Here is a 23,610-nt window from a genome sequence, read left to right on the forward strand (position 1 = left end):
ACTTCTGTCTAATTTTCATGTAGACATGCTGCAAATGTTCAAAGAGTTGTTACTTCAGTAGAGTATCATAAAACATATTTATACCTTAGAGGTCTCTCCAACTCAGTTACCAGGTTTGAAGTGCTTGTTTCTCTACATGGACCATCAGTGACTTTTCATAGAGAAAGTTTGTATAGAGAACATGAACTGTCCTTCTATGAGGGAATGCACACATTTTGGGCTAGAAAGAAACTGTCTGGAAAAGCTATTGCATACCTAAGTAGTAATAATAATAATAATAGATTCCTGTGTTGGGGTGGTTTTTTTTGTTATTGTTTTAAAATGCTTTTGGTTATTGTCTTGATGAGTGCCTGCTCTGATATGGTTCAGGAAATCCTGTGTTCTTGAGCTTGGAAAGCTTGTTTCTTTTCAGGAGATTGCTAATGATGACAGCTTGGTTGAACTTGGACTGCTGGAGTGGACTGTGAAAAATATGGCCCACAGGGTGGAAAGTGAGGAGATGCTGCTGTTTGCTGAGCCACAGTAACAACCAGGAGTCTAATAAGCTGCATCTATGCCTTCTTGCAGTCACAATCTGCGAAGAATTAGCTGCAGATGGCACAGAAGAGTCAGTTCTTCAGACATTATGTGAGATACTGAGGATTTAGGGTGGGGGAAGTAAAAGAGGAAGTAATTTTTTTTCAAGATAAATTTGTAGGGCATTGATAGGTAGTAGCATTGAAAACCTGTAATGTAGTGTCAGTCCAGGTAGCTCAGAATCTAGTTTGACAGACTGCATTCCAGTTCTGGAATCTTCTGCTGTCTCTCCCTCTATGCCTGACCCTGACACCAATTCAGATAGCCCAGCAGAGCTTCAAAGAACAGGAGCTTCTTCAACCTGCTCCTCCTCTTCTGTGCTCTCATGAGCTGATTCTTCAAAGGCATCATCAGGTCTTTGCAATGATAACTCGCTTCTTAAAAAAATTTTCTGCTAGAACAACTATCTCCTCTTCCCTCTGGGAAGAGAGAGGAAAGCTGTGGGTCAGAGGCATCCTGTCTTTCACTAGGTGGGTTTTACTTAAGGTTGGGTTCTCTTCAACTGGGTTTACTAAAAACCTCAGTCTACAGATTCTTTCGGAGATAAGTGCTTTCTTTGATACTACCTGGTACTGATGTGACACAGACAAACATGATTTCCAGAGAGAGCATAAGTGCTTCCAGTTATAGTGATAATGGTGGTTTTGTCTTACAGGTTCTCTCAGTGTACCCTTGAGCTCTAAGAAGAGAAACAAATTGACTTTATCAGTTGTGCTCTACCAAAACCATAAGCATTTTCCATGTAAAAATTAAACCCAATCTTTACTCAAAGTAAATGTGAAGGATGAAATTTGTACCTTTTTTGATGAAAGATGCGATTAATGTACTAGGTAAACCAGCACCCTTCACTTGCATCTCTGTCCACATGTAAAAGCTGCTGCTGACACAGAGTTATTCAAACTGTTATTTTAAGGGTTGCTTGGTTAACTGGCTTGCACCTTTCCGAGCTATTCACTGCTGTCCTTCGTATGTGAAAGGAAAAGGACTTTTAAGTTGCTAGTGTCTATTAAGCTGGTTTATTGCAACACACTCCTTGCATTCCATTATTTTTACATGTAACTGAATAACTTTATGCTGACAAATGTTGCAATACCTGTTAGACCAGTCCTGGAATAACAAATATGAGAAGGTAGTTTTATTCCGAATGCTTGTTTGGTTGTTGTTAAGTCTGATTTTGTATTAAACTTCACTTGTGTGGTCTTAATGGCTGTATTGAATGAACTAGAACAAAGTAGATCCTGCTCTGTGCTGATTTATCAAGAAAGGAGAGGAGTGAAATACCTTCAAATGTGCTTAATCTGATATGCTTTCTATTCTCCTTGCACAAGAATTAACGTATGTTTTTGCTCAAATAACTGAACTTTGGAGGTTGGCATGTGTTTGCAATAAAGAATGCAGTTGTGACAAAGATCCAGATTTTACCCTTGAACATGCTTCTGAGACGCAATCAGTGCATTTGAAGGCAAAATTTCATGTGAAACACGGAGGAAAACAGCAGTACAAAAAAGCTTTTGGGCTTTTTTTCTGACTGCATAGAGACAGAAGGAAAAAACATTTGATATGGAAGTAATAACTTAAATATACAAAGAAATTCTCCAAAAGCAAAAAAGGAAGATAACTTGATCATTAATTGTTTAGAGAGTTTTGTGACAGTGGCACAACTGGCAGTGCAGTTACTCTCACAGCATGACAGCACAGTGTTAAATTTGCAGGACTTATCGCTTTTCTGATGCTAGTTCCTCTGAGAACTGTTCCCTGATCAAGGAAGTATGATCTTTTTCTAATGTATTGGCTCTTGTACCATGTCCTGTTTTTTAAGATGAGTTGTCATACAGACAACATCTGTGGCATCAAATTTCAAGCTAACCAGAGGAAAACCTTGTAGAAGTTCCAGAAAGATATCAAAAGGGAAAACTGACTTTCATATTTCTATATTGATGTGACTGGATACCTAATTTTAGGTTTAATTAGATTATAAATAATGCAGTTTGTATTAATGGGGGAAAAGCTGCATTGCAGGAGGGAAGGTCGAATAAAGAACACAAAACTGAGCAGCTGGTTAAAAAAACCTAAAGTGTTAGGATTACAAAAATTACTTACAATTGTAACTAATGCTGTATCTTCTATATTTTTCCTTGCCATTTTATGTAAATGTGTGGTGTTTTTACTATATAGTAACTGAGCTTGTTGCCTTGCTGTGCTGCACTTGCTTATGTGAGCTGCTGTACAGATGCCACGCCTGCTTTTCCTTCTTCGGCTTCAATATCCTTGTGTATGTAATGCTTATGGAGAGGGTACTGGATCTTCAATTTGTGACACTTCAGTTTCCTTCAAACTTGCAGTTTTGGAGATTGCTGTGGACAGAAGTGTAACCTTAACTGTAGGGATAGAACTGTGTGACAAATGCCTCCTACAAAGCCAGCAGTCAGATGTGGACAGTCAAAGCAGGGTTGTTCCTAGAGACAAAGGGACATTCTTCATACCTTTTTCTGTTTCAAATGCTTATCTGCATTCATCTGAAACTGAATACAAGATAACTGATTGTACCTGGAGCCTCTATGAGAGCAGGAAAAGAACAGGGCAGGTATCTTACAGCTAGTAAGAGCTTGCTCTTGATAAGTTCAGTGCTTCCCAAATGCTTTTTTCCATGTTGGCAAGTAGGCTGTGCTAAAGTATGTCCGCTTTAACTGTAGTGGCAAGTTAAAGGTTTTAATGAATGCTTGACCTTCTGTTCAAATTGAGGAAGAGAGTGAAAATGGAGCAGGTGACTTTTAGCTGAACACTTCCAGGTGCAGTGTTGATTTTAAGGATCAAAAGTTATCTACACGTGACAGAAGAGACCGGAGCAAAGATCTTGAATTGAATGGTGTGTAAACATTAGGTTAATGTTGTATAGTTGCAGGAAGCTATATTCCTGTGGTTGGGTCACAGGTCTTGTTTAAACAGGGCAAGTCTTGTTTGGATATATGCGGCATTGATGCTGACAGAAATAACTGAGTGTTGAATGAATGTATCCAGTGATAGTGGTATCAATGACATACTTGTCAATATGACAATTTTAGTATGATGGTTATGTCTCTATAAATATTGAGAAGCAGTTTATTGTAAAATAAAGTCAATTTTTTTGTTCGTTTGTTTGATCACCTTCATAACTTCACAGTTGTCTCTTTAAATGAATGATATACCATTACATTGTGATTCTGAATGGCTGTACAGCATGGTGACAAGCTATTTTAGCTCTGTCTCCAAATTTAGGCCTTGAAGTTGTGATGATGCTGTTTACTAAATAGAACAAACACTATGCAGCTTCCACATCATCAGACTAATTTTTCTTTGCAATAGAATGAAGCATTACCAGCAATGTTTGTCTCCAAGATGGATAGATGGAGACTAGAATGGAACTTTGAAGTTGAATAATCCCTTTCAGAGGATGGAAGGTGGGAGAGGAAAGGAGCAAAAGAGCAGTGTTTCTGGAAAACTTCCATTAGCTGTACTTCAGAATACACTGCAGATAGGATGCTTAATAAGCTTGGTTTGCCCTGGCAACTAGTGTAGGGATACTCATACAGGTGTTCCAACAGTAGCCTTTTCAAGATGCATGAAAATTTAACTCAGTCCTACTTAAACATTACAAAAATGTGTATAAGCCCATTTATCTGTGTTCACTACTAGATGATCAAACGCTTCTTCCTCCCCATATACAAAAGCATTTCTAATTAATACAGTAATAAACATGTCCCTATAAAATAATTTGCAAATGTAAAGCTTTTGCTTTTTTAGAAAGCAAAATTATTTATATCTGCAATGGAGTTTGTGATATTAATGTGATAAGAAAACAATTATTCCCTAAGCAAATCCATATTTGTTTAGTTGTTTTGTTGTTTGTTTGGTTTTTTTAATAATTATAATAATACTTAGTGTTCTGCACATTAACTTACATAATATGGGACTTGACATGCTCTTCACTGTTGGCTTTTCTGTGCTGGTAAATGCAGGGGAGTTTTAATTGCTGGTCAAACTTTTGGGGTCAGGCTGACCTCCTGCCCCCATTGCCTTCAACCAAGGTTCCACTCAGGACTTCTGCAAGCAGTGGTGCTGATGTGCATGGAAGGAGTTTCTAGTTTGCTTCCACAGTCATCAGAAGGGTATCAAAGACTTCAATGTAATAACCTCTGGGAAATGATGTTGTAAGTAGGATACTATCCTAGATCTATCATGGGATTGTACGTTGAGCACTCACACTCCTTGCTTTGTTGGTTGGGGTTTGATTGCTTGATCTGGTTTAGTGTGTGTTGTGAATCATTTCAAGCAGAAGACTTGGCCTGCTTCTGTTCCTCTTCCTTAATCCTATTTTTGTCATCTACTTCCAGCAACCTTGGAAGCGGGATATTTTGTCTAGGTCCACTTTTCTTTCTGGGGAAGTTTCCTTCTATGTCAAGTGAGTACCTCATCAGGTCTTGCTGGGAGGTACCTCTCTAGAAAACTGTCCTTTTATTACTAATGAGTGTAAATGTTTATCTAATAGAGGCATACCTTTGGAGAAGAGGATTTCTACTATAGCAATTAAAAAACCACATCTGACTCCCTTTTAGATGTGTGGCTAACTACTTCTCATCTTTCCAAGGGCTTGGATGGAATTTTTTTAGGTGACTTTGCATTATTAAACTTTCTTTTCCAAATTACCAGACCTTACTAATTTGGTAGTATTAAATCTGGCTGGATGCTATGTGACAAATCCACAGTCTACCCTTCCCCTTTAAAAAGCAGCAGTGGGGAGGGGGGAAGGTGTGCAAAAGCCATTTCAGGTTTTCCTGTAACTGTGACTGCTTCTGTTCTAATTGGCTGTAATCTGTCACTGACAGCCTGATCTAATGATCTAGGAAGTTTTATTCTGAGCTTATTCCTTCTGTTTGCCCTTTACTCTGCTCTTTTAGGTTCAATATGAGCAGGTGTTGCTTGATTGCACCCTCTTGATCCCGAGAAGAAAACCCTGCATAAAACTTATAAAAAAAAATAATTCCTCTTACAAAGACATCCAAGATGATTTTCCTCACCCTACCCCAGGGTGTTATCAGGGGTACAGCCGAGAGTAGAAACAAACATCCAAATGTCTATTTAAGGGTATGGAAACTACCTAGTTGTAAGTGGACTCTTCAGCACTAAGTTCCACCTTTCCTGGTGACACTGCACTGAGATAGTGCTCTGTCTACTATCCTTAGGTGCTGGTCCTGAGCATAGGTGGTATGTGTGCATCCTTTCTGGATGCTTAAAAACAAAATACCTACTCTCCAAATACTGGGACAGCTGTCCATCACTGTCAGTATGTACTTTCTGGGCACGTGTTTGCATTTTTAGTTACTGATAAAGGATTAATCTGTACAGATACTTGCAGAGAGGGTGGGTGTTCTATATGTGAAGCCTGACCTTGAAGTTGAATGGCTTTCTCAAAAGAAAACCCAACCAAAGGCTTTCTTAGCCTTAGTGCTGATGAAAAATAGCTCTACCCCTTCTTGAATTCCTGCGTATGTTCTCTTCCCTGTTGTTCTGGATTCCCTCAAGTGTTCTCTGTTCAAAGTATTTTTTAAGTTCTTGCTGTTCAAATCCAAGAAAACTTTCTTCCCATTCATCAAGTAACTAATATGATGTATGTTAAATAGCTTTTCTAGAAACAGATGTGTTTTCTGTCCAGAAGAGGTAAAGCTTTTAATAACCCTTAGCTTCAGTTAGGAAGAGAAAAATGGTGCTTTTGTATGTTTTAGAGACATGTAAAAATTGTTATAGTGACAAACTGATCTACATAATTTAAGGTGTTAGAATTGAAATGACCTGTCAGACACATGGGCCAAAATCGCAACTTCTATAAATGATTGCACTAATAATGTTAAACATGTTTGACACTAGCATATAACTTTAGAAGGACAAAGAAAACACTCTCTTGATTTAAAGCAAACAAGCATGAAAAAACCCTAAACCCCCAAACTGGAAACTCAAATCTGCTTTTGACCCCTGGTTAGGAGGTGCAGTCATATACAGCAGCAGAGGAAATGCCTGACATTCTAGCTGTGTGAGCTGGGGCTTCCAGCCCTTTTGGCAGACTTACACATGTGGGTCTGATGTCTTTTATTCTCAGTTGTCATTGCAGGCTTCTTACAGAAGTGAATAGGGAGCAAAGTGATGCCAAAAGCAACATGTTTCATCCTTCTGCTTTGGGTCTTTATGTAGTATGTATTAATTGCTTTGGGAGAGTTTGGAACACAAGTTCCTAAACTCTTGTTCATTTTTAGAAGCCAGGATAGAATACTAGTATCAAGATTTTACAACTTCAGTACAAATAATATATTTTTAAAAAGCTAATCTGGATGCTCCTGAAGAAAACCAAATATCAAATATTGTTCAATAAACTTGTGACTGATATACCATGCTAGAATGACAGATAGAAAACAAGATGTAAAATAAGCCCATTTAAACAAAATTTTACAATTATTGTCCTGTTATAGTTTGTGGACAGTGTGGGTATTCCTTACCTGGGTAGATCACATGTGACAGAAAACTAAAATAGGAATCTTCGTGCTGTTGCTTTTCAGAAGTCTTGCACTTTGTACTGCCATATCAGCCATAGAGTTAGAGTCTATACTTTAATCTGTGACATCGCTCTGGGCATCCAGTCCTTATCATGGTACAAGCCCCTGCTTTCAACTTCCAGCTTGCAATAACTGGATACCTTCTGCTGGGGCTTTGATGTCCTCCAATGTAGGTAGAGGACAAACAGCTTGAGCCTGGAACTCATCTGTTAGAGCTGGAGAGCTGTTGGAAGTTAAATGCTGTCAGTGTCCTTGAACTGGATCTGTCCCTGAACAAGATGCTGGCAGCTACCAAGTCATGAATAAGAAGAGCCAAGTATTTCAGGAAAGTGGATTTTTGGGAGAGCATACAAGTAACTGAAGGTGGATGGAACTTGGATCCTGACTCAAGGGCTGTACCTGGGTAGCAGGGCCCTGTTCATTATAAAGAAACGGGTGATCTGACTGGTTCACTGATACGTCTGGAGCTTTTACACAACACGATACATCACCTAATGAAAGAGTCTGAGGTGCACGAGAAAATTGTTGCCTTTATCAACACCTAAATTGTGCAAATTTAGAACTCTTTATTACTCCATAAAGTTATTCTAACTTTATTAAGATTTGGGGTTTTTTTTTTAAGTGTGTTTGCTTACTCTTTTTCAAAACTCTATAGCATGTTACTGAGATTCCCAAACCAGGTCTGCAGGAGCTAGCATTATATAAAGGGATGGTACACGTGGGTACTGCTTGAAAACAGCTTACTGTCTCCTTTGCTATTCTGTTTGAGCAAGCTGTCTATTGAAATGAGGGGTAAATAAGGACTCTAGTTAACCGCTAATTAACAATCCCTTATGAGGATTGTCCTGTATAAGGGGCTGTGGTTTACTGCTGTATTCTGCAGGTTGTTTAGGTTGCAGATGAGTTTTCAGCAGAGCTTTTCAGTAGTAATGTGAAGTGAGACTAAGTGAAACTTGAAAACTGAGATAAAGCTGTATCTTCACAATAACACATCCCTAACTACTTTTGAATGACCCTGTAATGTTCCAGTAATGTGAGTAGCTCTCTTACACATAGAGCAGAGTGTGAGTGCTCACTGTAAGAAAGCCTTACACGTTCTGTAAGCCACCATCGGTTTGGTTCAGGAGGCTGCAGACAGAAGCTGTCTGTGTCTGACTTTTACTCAGAGTCCTGCATTTGTGAAGCATTACTTTGCTAATGCAAACCTCTGTTTTCCTTCTTAATCCTAGGGACTATTGCTATGAAAGCTACTAGCTCGTTGACAAGGGAAAGAGAGCTTTGCTTTCTAGCAGAAATCTAGTTTTTCTTTACAGCTGCAGTCCACAAAACCTATCACTGTATGGTCAAATATGATTTCACATCTGCAACTCTTTTCATCACTGTGGTAGTTCTCACTTACCTGATACTGTACACAATTGAAGTTCAGATCTGTGGAATATGGAGCAAGAAATGAACTTGCTGAAATCTTCTCTTACTTTCTCATAAAACTCCAACAGAAATCTGAGAATCATTGCTAGATCTGCAGATTGGCTCACCTGTGAACCTCCTGTGGCAAAACTTCCTTTTTTTTTTCTTCTTCCTCCCCTCCTAGGGGGAAAATTGTCATAGGCTACAGCTAAGGACCTTTCTGGGGAGTGTAGGGATTGCTATGGTGTTGGAGGAAAAAAATGGAGAAGGCAAAGGAAAAATGTCAAAAGGATAAGATTCACAACTGTAGCATGCTTGTGATCTTGCTTATGTGTTGGGGGTCTTGTCCTTATTGTTTTGTAGTTTGATGGGGTTTTTTGTTTACTTTTGTTGGTGGGGGTTTTGGTTGTTGTTTCTTTGGTGGGATTTTCTTTGTTTTTCTGGACTGAAACTAAAATATCTGAACCTATCTGTATTTACTAAGGTATCTGTAGTAGATACAGACCAGAAGTCCTGATGGCTTACCAGGATTACAAAAGTTGACAAATGGTAGCTGGAACCTAAAGCATTTGTGAAGGTATAGCCTAGTAAGAATATGAGATCACTTTAAATTTGTCAATACTGCCACAGAGGAAGTATATCTATCTTATATGAAAAAGAGTTTTTGTTACCTGGCTATGTCTGTGTGAGGTGTGTTCTCTAAATGTGTCTATGATAAGGTTTCTTTTCTTAAAAATAAATAAAAGAGCAGTGAGCTGCTCTGCGCTTTGTAGTCCAGTGGTTTTGACCCATCCTGACTAAGTCGAATGAATTGATACTTCCTTTCTCATCTGTGTTTTGTGTAAACAAAGACTGACCTAGTTTAGGCATTAAAGTGCTTCTGGCTTTGAATCCCAAGTGGAAAAGGGGGCTTTTGAGTTTATGACCTGGCAAAAAGAGAGGTTTCTGCTAGCTGCTTGCCTTCAGCAGTTCATGCCTTTATGTTCCTGTGTCCCCTCTCCCTGTTGCCATGACATGACATGCTGTGTGTCCATGCTGTGAACTGGGCAGGGGAATCCCTTAAGCTGTTGGGGCCAGCAAAGATTCTTCATTGACAAACTGCAGGGCAAACAATGTTGTGAAGAAATGAGGCTTTTGTCTCTCAGTCTCTGCCTTTCCCTCTTTCCTGCTCACGATTACTTCTGAGATTTATCAGATTTGAGCAGTTTTGACAATTGCATAAGGACTTCAAAGATATAGTTTTGCAACTACTGAAAATGGGCAAGTGACTATGAGAGAGACTATACAACATGAAATCAACATCAGTATTAGGCAGCAGAGAATCTGTGAGAGCTGGAGGACTGATGAAGAGAAATATACTATGACGACTTGAACAGCTAGAAAAGCTTCAATTGAAACTCTCATCATCTTGAGTGCTACAGAATGCAATTCTGAAATGAAGACACAAGGAACCAGGCTTAGTAATTTCAGTGGTAGTGAAACTATGTGTTCTCTAATCCGTTCAGTGCTGTCAAATGCTTCCAGTTAAAAAAAAAAAAGGGTAATAATAATATGGTTGATACAGTAATTTGAGGCTCTGGATGCCACTAGGTGGCAGAACTCCTGCATCTATTCTGTAGATTTCTTTCTGTGTCTTGATTTTTCATTATATACTCATTTTTGAGTATATTGAAAATACTTTTCAGCTATAGTGGAATGAGAATAGGCGTCAGTAGGGATGCTTACATGCTATCGTAATTGGGCTCGTATTGACCGGTGTTGGAAACATCGAGGGTCTGCAATACACTCCTTTCTTGTTCAGACTGCTACTCTTTCTGAAAAGCCTGTTACTCAAAGCAGTTGCTTATGCTTAGCTTCGTTTAGGTGTCAACATATAGCTCTTCTTTCCCCGTTTCTTGGTTTTGTTGTTAATACATGAGAAATCAGGAGACAGCAAAGTGATGTTTAAGAGCAATGCATTGTAAGGAATACGTTGGTAGGAGCATGGAGATACCTATGGTAGAAGGTATGATTTTTAAGTGTTGGAAGCTTAGTGTTTTGAAATGACTTGTTTCTGTTGGTGAGATGCTTGTAGTTGAATAGCTATCAGTTAGAAACAAATTCATCTGAAGAATACCAGTTAATGATTATCTTTAATAAAGTTCCTCTTCTCAGCACTAGTCTTTGATTGCAATGTGCTTGTCATCCGCTCAGTGTGGGAGATTATTTTAGCTTCATCTTATTGCTGTTTTGACTTACAGAGCAGCTGGGGTGTGGTGGCTGAGAATAGTCCAAGAATAGGGTCATTGCTTGTCTGTATTTACTAGTAGTGGGCTATGTAGGTTGTGGGTGTGGGGACATGACAAATTCTGCAATTATTATGTATATTTGCGTGTTCTATTAGCTGGGGCTCAGCCTTCATCTTGCATTAGGGCATACAGTGTGACCAAGGCAGGAGACATCGACATCCTTGTGATCTACTTCATAAGTATGCCATCTCTTTTAGTGAAGACCTCCAAGTGGATGCTTAGTAATGACTGATAAATACTGAATGATGAATCTAAAAGCAGTATGGGTTTGTTTCTTTAGGTGCTGGATTGTAGAAACATCTAGATATTTCCATTTGGAGTATTAAAACTGAAGTTTTCAAAGCAGCTTGATTAGAGTTTTCAAAGGGTGTTAGAATCACTTAACAGAATGTGATACCTACTCTGAGTTTTGTATACAGTTGATGCTATGCTGCATGAGGGCAGTTGAATACAGCTATTTCTGATCACTTATAAAGAAACATGAAGGGATACCAGCTTATTCCATTTCTTGTGTAAATATTGATCAGTTTATAACTTTATTTTGCTCTTCTGAAATAATCACGTGAATGAGAATGACCTTTTGAATGTAGTGTCTTGGGTGAATTGTACAAGTCTCTTATTTCTCAGCAAGTCCAAATAGAAGTTCACATGCAATTTTCTTTTACTGCTACAGTCAGCACAGCCTTCTTATTCCTTCACCTTTCTAGTACATGTACTATACCTACTCCTAACTGTCTCTTCCCCAGCTACCCTGCATCAAATCAATCCTTTCCTCTGATGATCTTCTTGGGCATGCCCACAACTCATGAATAGCTCACCTCATTCCTTCCTTCATCCTCTGTGGATCTGCTCTGAACAGCTGATCAGGAAATGCAAGTGCTGTTGCAACCACTGTCAAGCTCTGCAGTACCACTTTAAGGATGCGATAGGGATGTTTGAAAACTTGTGCTCTTGATGGTGGTAGATGTAACTCTCATTCTAACCTGGACAGGGTTGGTTTAGTTTTGATTTTATGTTGGGTGGTTTTGTGTATTTTGTTCTTTTTTTTTTTTTTTTTTAAGAGATTTTAGGCTGTCAGATGCAGGAAGCATGGCCTTACTTGAAAAGCTCTGTATTGATACACGTGTCTAAAGCTAGTTTGTCTTTACTGTTCCTTTAAAATTATGTGTATGGGAACATTGAAGAAAGTACTGTGAAGGAAAGAAATTCAGCCAAAAAATAGAGTAGTTTTCAGGAAGGTGCTACTTTGGCTCTAGGTTTGTTTATCATAGAAAGGTAAGTTGAAATAACAACCCCAAATAGCAAAAAAGTCATCTGTTTCTAATTGAAATGCATTTTTAAAAACACACTATGCTGACAGAAATGCCCGAAGCATTTTGGTGTTCAGAGTTACTTGTAAAGTTTCTCTTTTGTATCCTGTTCATGTCATTAGCTCAATTCAGTTGCTACCTACAAACCAATACCACAGAGATCATTCAATAGGCTTTATTTGTAGTGTAAAAGCTGTGGGTATTTATTCATAATATGCTTTCAGTTCCTCACCTCAAGTTATTATTTTCTAACGTCATACAGTATTTTGAAGATTATATTTCTCAAAATTTTGAGGTTGGTTTTTATAAGTTTATTTTTTTATAATTTTTACTAGAACTTGACATTTCCTTAAAAATTGTACGTGGAAAGCAGTCTTCCTTTCAGAAAGAAATTTGTTGACTCTGTGCTTTCCTGTGCCGTATTGAAAATAGCTGATAGTTGGACTGTGGCAACTTGAGAGCTCCAACACATGAGATTTGTGTGATGCCTGTTGATCTTACTACTTTCATTTCAGACAGTGTAAGCCTAGCATACTAAACTGGTGATGGAAGCAAGTTTGTACTGAATAGATGAGCAGTGATGCCTGGAGGTAACATCCCAATTTTGTTGAAGTGATAGTGATTTCTGACGAAACTATTGCAGTGAGATAGAAAATAAACTTTTTACGCAAGCTCTGCAGACTTCAGATGCTGAAGAGTTCAGTGTTGGTGAAGGGGTTTACTTAAAAAAAATAAAATGTAGTGGGCTTGTGGAAACACTGAAAATACTAAAATTCAAAAGACAGCTGTGGAGTGTGCTTTAAGAACAGCCCTATCAGAGATAAAGGTGTATTTCTGTCCTGTTGCTGAGTTGGTGATTAATACTGAAGAGATGTTCCCCTTTGTGGCAGAGGTTTTACATGGGGTCCTGATCATTTTTTGTCTGAGAGGAGCTGGAAATCCACCATGAGGGAAAATATCTTGTATAACCCATCAGCCTTGGGTTATATTAGACCTTGTTTTGGAGTATGTGAAACACTTTGATGTCTGCCTCTGAGATTGGGTTATGTACTTGCGCAAAAAGAGCCTTGGCTTTAGAACACTGTTTTGTCCCAATGATCAGGATTGTACTGAGGCTGTATGAGTGCAGTAAGCTTTATTTAGAAGTTCCTGAAATGATGGTGATGATCCTTTAGTCTTTCTGAAACAAGATGCAGAGAAGACTGACAGTGCTGGTTTGTATGTGCTGATTGTGGCTGGGGTTCAAATGAGTTTTCTGCCAACTTCTGTGTGAAGAAATTTATTTTCATCCCTGCAGTTCTTTTTCTGTTTCACAGTAGGCATAAATGCTGAGTGGGGTGCAAGAGTTTTAATTCTGCAATATAGCTTGATGTGAGATATTCTTTTTCTGCTTATTTATGAGTGTGTGTGGGGAGAGATGCATTGGTCTGCTGTGTCTTGGGCCCCTTAGGACCTCAGTGACCCTGGGCTGTTGGTTTCAGAGTAGTGCTGTAACTGCCTGGCCAAGAAGCTAGGCAGTAAAGTTCTCTAGGGACATCACGCTGGATTAAGTGAATTAGATTTGGACTGTGCAGCCAGTGGTTCTTACGAGCTCCAGCATGATCCTTTTTAGCAGGTGGATTAAATCTATCAGCTCTGCAGTCCCTGGCTTCCATCAGTCTTGAGCCTACGGATTCGTTGACACTGGAGAAGGTAAGTCCCTTAAAAGGGAATTTTCTTTGGAATAAAACCCCCTCATCAAACCCAGCATCACTTTCAGTTAGTTTTTGAGGAAGTAACTGTAAGAGTTAGTGCTGTGTATTTAGAGCTTTATCACTAACACTGTACATGCCAGGTTGTCATAACTTGGATCATAACTCTCGCAGAGAAGTCTTTTCTCAGCTTGACTTCTTGAAGCTCTCGAAGTTCTGATGGATCCCAGGGGTCACAGTGTCCTCGAGAGCTGTACTGTGGCTCTTCCTCCTGTGGCCCTGCCACGCTCTGTTTGGCCAGGGAGGGAGACAAAGAACAGGCTGCAGTTACTGGCTGTAAGCATCTGCAGAAACTACTGACAGGTGTTTCTCGCTCATCTCACTCTGCAGTAGTGGGTCTGCAGCTGATACAAAGAACTGTGCAAGAACAAATGAGCCAAGCAAAAACCATGCCTTCCAAATGTTTTGAGACACTCTTCATGTGCATATGAAGGTGGTGACCTCCTTTCCAGAAAGTGATGATAGAATTTCTTTCACATGTAGTAAGTGGTTGTTGCCCTCACTGCCCCGCCCTGTTAAGACTTGGAAAAAGGAATGTTAAATGTACAGATGTCTTCTCTGTGGAAAAAAATGAAATATCTCTTTTTTAGTCAGGTCATACAGATTTCTCCCTATTGTTTAAAAGTTCATAAATGGACTGTGATTCTTAACGTCCAAAAATTATGACATTGAGATTTCCACTGTCTGTGGCTTTAGAAGATTTCTAGGTATTTACAATTCTTACTGTTCTACAGTGAATGTTGTATAGGAGTTGGAAGGAAAGATGACCATTGTCTGAGTCAACTTACCTACTCTCACTGCAGGTCTCGGACACATAGGAATTCAAATGCATTTCAGTTTTTGATTCTTAATCTATAGAACTTGAAATAACAGTTAAAAAGATGGAAGAGTATTAAGAAAATAATGATGAATCAAGAATTTAAAAATTGGGAAGAGGGATAAGTATAAAAAACCCCTGTTCCTGACTTGCTTTGTAGACATTCATAATGACAGATTTTGGGTTTCTGATGCACAGAGGTTTGAAGCTTCTCTGCAGAGGATACTGAATTTTTGTCTTGCCATATTTCCAGCCTTTTTGCCTGGAAAACAGGTCCTGAATCATGAGTGAGTGTTCACTGGAAATTATTATGTTGGTTCATTGTAGTCTTCACTACGGATGCTTCTGTTGAAGCAAACATGAGTTGTTGTAATCTGTGTTACGTTGTAGGTAGCTTGATTTGTGAACTTCTTCTTTAGTCAAACGTGATGGTAACTCAATCTTCCCTAGTGTTCATGTTCATTTTATCTATTACAGTTTTCTACTTGTAGTTACTTTCTTTTACATACTCACATTTGTGTTGACTTTTTCTCAGGTAGTTGAGAAATTTCCCTTAATTCACCTCTAAGGTTGACATTTTAGGGGTTTCATCATTATCAATGATAAAATCCTTTCTCTTCTAGTCAAGACATCTGCTTTATTCTGTGCTGTATTCTTCTAGAAACTAAAAATATTCCCACTGTGATATCATACTGAAATTCCTCCTTGCTAATTGCATATGGAAGTACAGGATAAGGTTTTATCACTGCTTATAATACTTTTGTTTCTACACTTTCATTATCAAGGGAAAAACAAATCTTAAATGTGATTTTAGGTGTTAGTTATGAAAATTTGAGAATTATATTTAACTACAAAAAAAAAAAAAAAAAGAAAAAATCCTCAAATATCCCAAAACAAAAAAACCCCACCTCTAACATTTGGAAAAAGTAGGAGAAGCCACAACCACTACCTTCTTTCAATCTCTTCCTTATAGAAAAGAGATGGAGTCTAAACTGTGTTAATTCCCAGATATTAACTGTGTTAATTCGCAATGTTTTGCTCTTGCATAGTCATGTTTAGATTCTCTAGTACTATGCAGCCTGCCTGTCTACCACTTAGATTTAATTTAAAAAAGAAAAAGTCAATTTCTTTAATTTTCTTTAAGTTCCAGATTATATAAGAAACATGTTAGTTTTCCTAGGTCAACAGACCTATAACAAATACCATGAAACCAAGTGGTTGGAGAGCTTCCTAACCTTTAAATATGATGGAAATTTCCTTAGTGTCAGTCTTCAGCTCAGAAACAACCATGTTCTCATGTTTTTGCAGCATGCTTGTCCTTTTAACGTGAAGATGAGTAATATAAACATAAACATTCAAAACTGACTCCTTGCTAATTCTTTTTAAGTCATGTGTCAAATATTTAATCCTAGAGATTTAATTTTTGGATTTGGGAAATAACTTTATTAGTAACTGTGACAGACTGCAGAGTACATTAGCTTTTCTCATCACTTTTGGAATATAAAATATTTGATGTAAATGTTGAATAAATCTCAATATTTGTCCATTAAATAGTTCCCCTCCTTCCTTCCCCCACATACTGTAGGCAAATCTTTGCCAGTCTTAGTACTCATCTGTAGTATTTCCACCACTGTTAAAAATCTTTTTACTCTGTGTTTGTACGGACATAATTATTTTTCGTAATTCCACATCCATCAACATTCCTATTACAATGTGCTGCCATTAGTTCTTAGTACCCAAAATTGATTCTGTTTCATTTAATATTGGGAGTTTTCAAATTGTTTTTTGTTATAGCAGACTAATGATTTTATTTACTAAGAATCCTGTTTGGTTATGTACTTGTGTATATAATGTATACGATTTCATATTATCTGTTCTTTTAATCTTGTCAACTGATATATTACTGACTGAATTCTAAAATGTCAATTTTAAATAGTATCTTTTAAATAGTATCTAAAGGCTCAGTTAAAAAAAAAAAAGACTGAAAAGCAACACTAAAATATTTTTGGAGTAATATACTATTGTACTCAGCCTCGTTCCTGTCTCTGCATTGCCTGCCTGTTGCCTTTTACTTTCAAAGCTGGTGGTACAGGTAAACACTTCAAAGATTGAGGAAGAGGATGCACTTGAGCTCCCCTCAAAGCACTTTAGAGAGGAAGTACAACTGACTCATCAGTGAAATTGTCTATACAGCAAATGCTGGTAAGTGTACTAAATGAACTGGGAAAAAAATTGTCAATGATCTTTTAATTTTAGCAGTCCTGTAATAGGACTACATTGTTTAGATGAAAATGTATGTTTTCTTTTCAAACTGAATGATGCTAAGGTAATCATCCTGTCTTTAATACATCTCTTCTCTTGTCTTGGATCTACGGTTGTCCATTTCTTTTAGATAATACAAGAAATTACTTTCCCTAGGCTGCTGCCTTTCTTGACTGGCTTTCTTCCTTACAGTATGTTTTCCTGTTCCTTTCACAGTAAGAATATTTCTCAGCAGCAGCTCTACTTATCCACATATCATCTTAAAGCATTAATTTTTTGGTGGAGGAGGGAATTGTTTCCTGAAGTATCCCTGGAAGCATGTATGAAAGTGTCTTAGATCTGCACTTAAAGCTTGCTGATTATTTGCTAACAATGTTAAGTGTTTGTTACACTCAAACCATTTTGAATCCTTTCGTAATCAGATTTACTTTGTCTCTCTAAGATGTGGGGATATGTGATCTGATAAGAGCTAGGTCAGTGTTCAGCGAATTAAATTGTAACTGCTCTTGTCCACATGCTTAGCTTAGTGTAAGTGCAAATTAAAATTCATAAATTTAGCTGGAATTTGCATTTGGGACAGAGTGAGCACCCTGTCATTTCTTGTTACAGGTTAGCTCATAAATGCTAACTTGTTAAGACAAGGTAACATTAACATGGTTTAGATAGCGTGTTTGTGTCCTTGGTATCACTGGAACTGGAAATTTAAAATATGACCATTATTATCCATCCTTGATTTCTACTCTCATTATGTTTGCTTTATACAGCACTGCTGCTCTAAATTAAAAATATATTTTTTCTTTTTTTTTTCTGTAAGCCCAAGAGAACCCTTCAGTGGTAAAACAGATTTTTGTAACTTCTTATAGAGAAATTTTCCATGGGTTTTTTTCCTAGAAACATTTGCACAGGCATTTTCCAATGCTTTGGGTTTTGTTTGCTCTGACTTAATGCTTCCTGCCCTCCCCCTACCTCCTGCCTGCAAAGTTCCTAATACACTTTTTCATTAGTTAATTCTGTTGACTCCAGAGGTCTTCAGATCTATTCTTTTGAGTAGCTTCTGGTTTTAGATGTTCATTTCATTGACTGCAAAGTTTTGTGCAAGTTACGCTTAGACTGTAATGATTGGATCCCAGTGAGACATAGAATTTTTGTGCACTTTATTTTTTTTCTTTCCATTTTTTGGGGAAGCTGCATGTAGTAGGCTTTCCATCAATGGAGGCTGGAATCATTATTTTCCCTTCAGTGTTTTCAAACATGGCTCTTCGTGGCTTGAGTCACTGTATTTTAAGCAAATCACTGCTTACTTATCTTATCGACTTTGCTTGCATTAACAAAAGCAAAAATACTTTCTGAAATACTAGTTGTCCCCTGTTCTGCACAGCTATTGAACATCCTCAGTAGCATTTTACTCAGTTCAGTCTTTTCTGGTGCTGTCATCCCTGGTAAAGCTTTTCCATGTTATAATTACTGATATAGTTAATAACTATTACTGATATAGTTAATAGTTACATAACTGTAGTTATAGTTACGAAGTGAATCTCAAGAAGCAAACAGGCTTTCTCAGACAATTGTTTTGTTAAACATTCATGGAAACATGTTAACTCCAATAAGGACTGAAGTAAATGCCATACTATCTCATGGTAGTATTTTGGAGTTTAAGGCTCTAAAGGGCTTCCATCACTCTAGTTAGCTTCAGCTATGAGACAGAAAAATTTAATGAACAGAAAACTTAAAGCCTTCTCTTTGAATATGGAGAGGCAAATGCTACTTCACAAAAGTTCACTTTTATGAACAGCTTCTGTTCAGAAATGCCCATCTTCATCAAGATGAAGAGTGATAGCGGACAAATGTCAATGTGTGTATGTGCTTTAAGGTTGTGCAAAGGGACTGGAAACTGAAATGCGTTAGAGTAAGAAATGCAGTAATTCCTGTTGATGGGAACTTTAATAAAGAAAGAAACAGGAATTGAATGCTTTAGATATGAAAACAGAAGAAAGAAACTAAATAAATTATAAAGTTGACAACTTAAGGTCTGGGCGAGCATCAAAGAAGAAAGGTTGAGGTGTCGTGGTAGTTGGTGTGGTACACAAGAACGTCCAGGAATGTAAGTAACAAAAGAGGTGTTAACAGCATAACTGAAGAAGATAACTGAGAAAATGTGTACATTATATGCAGCTTTGAGAAGAAAAGGGAGAAGGTGAAGAAGGCAGTCACTAAATAAGACCCTAGCTCTGTACTGAGAAAGGCTGCAAGATGCTTGTGCTGCTTGAGAATAGTTGAGAGGAATGCCTGTCACTGTGAATGGAGGAGTGTCACTCTTCTTAAGGAAAACTGTCTTACTGGATATGAGATGAATCACTGGCGGGGAAGTACAGAAGATACAAGGGAACAAAGTGAAGAGTATTAATTCTCTGAGGCAGAAAGGTCAGCTGTGGACTTGGAATTTAAGGCTTCTCTTTGCTTTTGATTTTGACAGAAACATGACATCTAACAGAAGCAAGTGATACTGCCATCCTGGAAAGTCATTGTAGTGTTAAATACCTGTTGAAGGGCTTTTGGCAACCTGATGGTTTACAAATGTGTTCAGAGAACATTCAATGAGATAGATACTGTGTAGTGGCAAAGTGCAGTCTGTCAGGGTGAAAAACCGCAATATTGCCCACTTACAAGCTTTTTTTTTTAGGTCAACATAAATGTGTGAAGAAATGCTCATTCAGTTATTGTAAATAATTTTATATTGGTGGAGGGGGGGTTGGGGTGAGCCAGGAATGGAGTAACACTTCAAGCAACTGTTAGAAGCATCTGGTTTGCCTGAAGGTGTTTTGTGCACTTCAGTGTTTCACATATAGTACTTACTGTGTCAAGATTTTTGAACGTATAATATGGGTTAAATCTTTAGTGCCCTGGAGTATTTTTTTTTAAGCAAGTGGGCTTCATGCTTGGTGAGAAATGTTTTATTCAGCTTTGAAGTTTTGGAGGTATTCAGCTTCTGGCTTCAAACTGGGAACCTTTAGCTCCTCTTCCATCCTGGCCAATTTCACATGTAAATGTTCTCCATTTTCTATAGGGATATTGGGTGTGTTTGAATGACAGGAAGATAGGGTGTGCTTCTGTGTTTATTCTGGTGTTATGTAAGCTAAATACTTGTTTCATTCTCAATTTAATATACTTTCTAATTTTCCTTTGCCATGTTTTTTCTGCTTGTATTTTGCTGGTAAAGGTGTTACCATAATGTTGGTTGTGGGTTTTTTAAGCACTGTCTGAAAAATACAGATGCCCAAAATTTAGACATATGTTTCCATTTTTGCAGAGAAATGAAAGTGTAACATTTTCGTAGAATCATAGAATGGTTTGGATTGGAAGGGATCTTCAGACCATCTAATTCCAACCCCCCTGTTATGGGCAGAGACACCTTCCACTAGGCCATGTTGCACAAAGTCCCATTCAACCTGCCATTGAACTCTTCCAGGGATGGGGCATCACAGCTCCTCTGGGCAACCTGTTCTAGTGCCTCACTTCCCTCAGAGTAAATAATTTCTTGTTAATATCTAATCTAAACCTACTTGCAGTTTAAAGCCATTCCACCTTGTCCTGTCACTACATGCCCTTGTAGTCTGTCTCCATCTTTCTTGTAGATGCCATTCGGGTGCTGGCAGGCTGTGATTAGGTCACTCTGAGGCCTTCTCTTTTCCAGATTGAACAAACCAAATTCTTTCAACCTTTTCTAATAGAAGAGGTATTCCATCCCTCTGATCATCATGCCCTCCTCTGGACTCGCTTCAACAGGCCAATGTCCATCCTGTGTTGACTCCAGAGCTAGATGTAGTACTTGAGATGGGGGTCTCACAAGAGCAGAGTAGAAGGGCAGAATCCCCTCCCTCGACCTGCTGGCCACGCTGCTTTTGATGCAGCCGAGGACACATTTGGCTTTCTGGGCTGCCAGTGCACACTGCCAGTTCATGTCCAGCCTCTCATCCACCAGCACCCCTAAGTCCTTCTCAGCAGGGCTGTTCTTTGTCTGTTCATCCCCCAGCCTGTGTTGATGCTGGACATTGCCCCAACCCAGGTGCAGCACCTTGCACTTGGCCTTGTTGAACCTCATGAGATTCCCATGGGCCCACTTTTCAGGCTAACATTTTGAGTTACCCCTGTGATTATACCCTCCAGGAATACTCCTTGGCAATCTGTAAAGAAGAGACTTCTTTCCTTTAATTTTTTCACATTAGTTGGGATGTTATCTGAGCTGTTTTTACTTTGTGTAGTGAGCTCAATGGGTGTCTCAAGTCAACTTAATTCTAACAGATAGCTTCATTGATGTGATGTCTTTACTTGGCACACGGGATGTTTTCTGTGGCATAATTTATTTTATAAAATAATGCCAATTTTTCTCATTTGCTAATGTTTCTCATTTCACCCCTCTTTCCTAGATAGCTGCAGCTGCTGGATGCTTAAAACTACATGTAACATGCTGTACAGAGCTAAAACAGAAAAAGCTATTTTTTTGAGGGCCTTGACTTAAAGAATAGTTTCTGTAATGTAAATAATAATATTCTGATAGTAAAATGTGACTATCCTTGAAAACTTTGTATCACTTGTGGAATCAGTGGGTTATTTTCAATTCTTAGCTCCTAAAAGAGGCAATGTCAAAAACTTTATTTAAGGAAACTTTCTAGTTTATTCCACTGTAAAGAAAGTTAGCACCAGGGAAAGGTGAACCTCAAATAGAAAGATGATCTCATTCTTGTTTTCTCTCATCGCCTTATGTATCATCACATCAACCTCTTGTCTGTAGATAAGTTTTTATATCTCTAAGTTCCACAAAGATTGAGTTTCAAATGTCATAATGCCATTAAGTTTGGCAGCTGAGATGCCTGTCATTTTTACCTCAGAGCAAACCCCACATTTTTTTGATAAAGCAGTTGTAATACTTGGAAAAGGCCTGCTAGAAGCATGAAATCTTATGACAACTTCATTGGTTCTCCTAGTGTTTAGACTGCACAGGTTTGGACACATGCCTTGAGTGTACATTTGGCCTGCAGTAACTGCTTATAGCAATCTTTCTTTTCTTTCTGATTTCTTTAGCAGAGATTCCTCTTTAAGAAATGTGTGGCGGGGGAGAAGGAGAGAAATCGATAAGCCATTGCTTCTCTCCAGCCTCCTAATGCCTCAAGCAGCTACTTTCCTTGGGTATCCACCCTTACTATGGAAATGTCGCTGAGATAGAAGTGCACAGGCTGGTACTTCCCTAATGACCTTGATTGATAATTCTTTTGCTTCCTGGTAGGTGGGAACCGTAACACTTAGTGTAAGGACTCTGTTGTAGGCTGGATGAAGATGATGACTGCAATAAACAGGACAACTGGTAAGTAATACTGCTCCCCCTCCCATAAAAGTCCTCAACAATATATGGTGATTGTTTTGGAAAAAATAATTGATTCTAGAGGAAAACGTGTCTGTTCCTGAGGCTTCCCAGAAAACTTTCTATGTTGCATAGTGACATATCTTAGACTCTCAGGAGGTCAAAGTAGCTAAGAATAATTGAGGGTGCAAGGGGCAGTCTCAATATGAGAGGCTTCAGAGTAGTGGGATTTTCAGTCTCCAGCATGTTTCTGGATTAGAGTCACTCAAATACAATGTTAGGAAGCGTATTAAGAATAGAAAGTTTACCTTCAGCAAAAATTAATTGTCATATAAAAGAGCATGGTTTCCCTGTAAAAGGAATAAGGGCATTTCAAAGCTATGTCTCCTATTTGTATAGCATTTTGATGTTGCAGCCAAACACATTCATGAATTGAATTGCCTTTGATAAGTGTTCAGGATGATGTGTTTCATTCCAGTACTCTTTTAAAACCGTTAAGATTTCTGGGTGATGGTATGATAGACTTGAGGATAGACTAGTTGGTGTTTGCATATTGGTATCGGTGAAGACCATAGCAGGTTTGTTTGTAACCAGAGTAAGAGAAGTGTGAAATAGTGACATCTACCCATCTTGTCCATCTGTATTTGGGCAAAATGAGTGGTGCACTTAAATTCAATATCTGTTGCCCTTTGTATAGCCTTGCAGAGTAGGTGGCTACTCAGTGCTGTGTAACGAAAATGATTCTTGACTTCTTGATGCTGTGTGATGAAAACTATTAGTTTTACTTCCAGCATCAACACTGCAGCTCTTTTTTGGTGTTGATTTTCAACAGAAAGTACATGAGCATGGTTATTGTGCTAGAGCCAGCACTAAAAATTAAGGGAAAGATTTCAGAAATTGCCCTGATTGCCATCTCCCTAAGAAGTTTCATAAGGCGTTAGAAGGCAATGATAGCACATAGGGAAAAATCTGGTCACAGTAAACTGTGAACATTACTGTGTTTTATGAGTAAATTTTGCAGGTATAATCACAAAAGCAGATTGTGGAATGCTCATTAATCAGTGTTTGCCATCCTTCAGAGTAAACAATGAATTGGGGTAAATTTGTGCTTTCAGAACGGAAGCTTCCAGAAGGCCTTGAACAGAGTTGGTAAGGTAGTTATGATGACAAAGAAATCTGCTTAGGCGGGTAATTTTTTACAGTATTTGCTGAAATTTGCATGATGACAAAAGAGATGCTATGAATAAAGCAGGGATATAGAT

The 23,610-nt window shown here is 38.3% G+C and overlaps 1 protein-coding gene across 4 annotated transcripts in view; it reads left to right on the forward strand.

The window, feature by feature from the left end:
- The window catches only part of CRIM1 (cysteine rich transmembrane BMP regulator 1), a 170,631-nt gene that overhangs the window by 18,628 nt on the left and 128,393 nt on the right, over nt 1–23,610 (forward strand). The window contains exons 1-2 of one of the 4 annotated variants that reach the window (XM_027681618.1): nt 13,849–16,932; nt 22,274–22,351. The exons of 2 other annotated variants lie outside the window; for them this stretch is intronic. In XM_027681618.1, the coding sequence (XP_027537419.1) occupies nt 22,318–22,351 (34 nt within the window). In that variant the 5' untranslated portion in view covers nt 13,849–16,932; nt 22,274–22,317. Of the gene's footprint in view, nt 1–13,848; nt 16,933–22,273; nt 22,352–23,610 lie in introns of those variants that run through there. One more of the 4 variants, XM_027681619.1, reaches the window with a different exon arrangement.

The sequence above is a fragment of the Neopelma chrysocephalum genome, unplaced genomic scaffold (assembly GCF_003984885.1).
Source record: "Neopelma chrysocephalum unplaced genomic scaffold, ASM398488v2 Primary Assembly neopelma1_61, whole genome shotgun sequence".
NCBI classification, from domain to species: domain Eukaryota; kingdom Metazoa; phylum Chordata; class Aves; order Passeriformes; family Pipridae; genus Neopelma; species Neopelma chrysocephalum.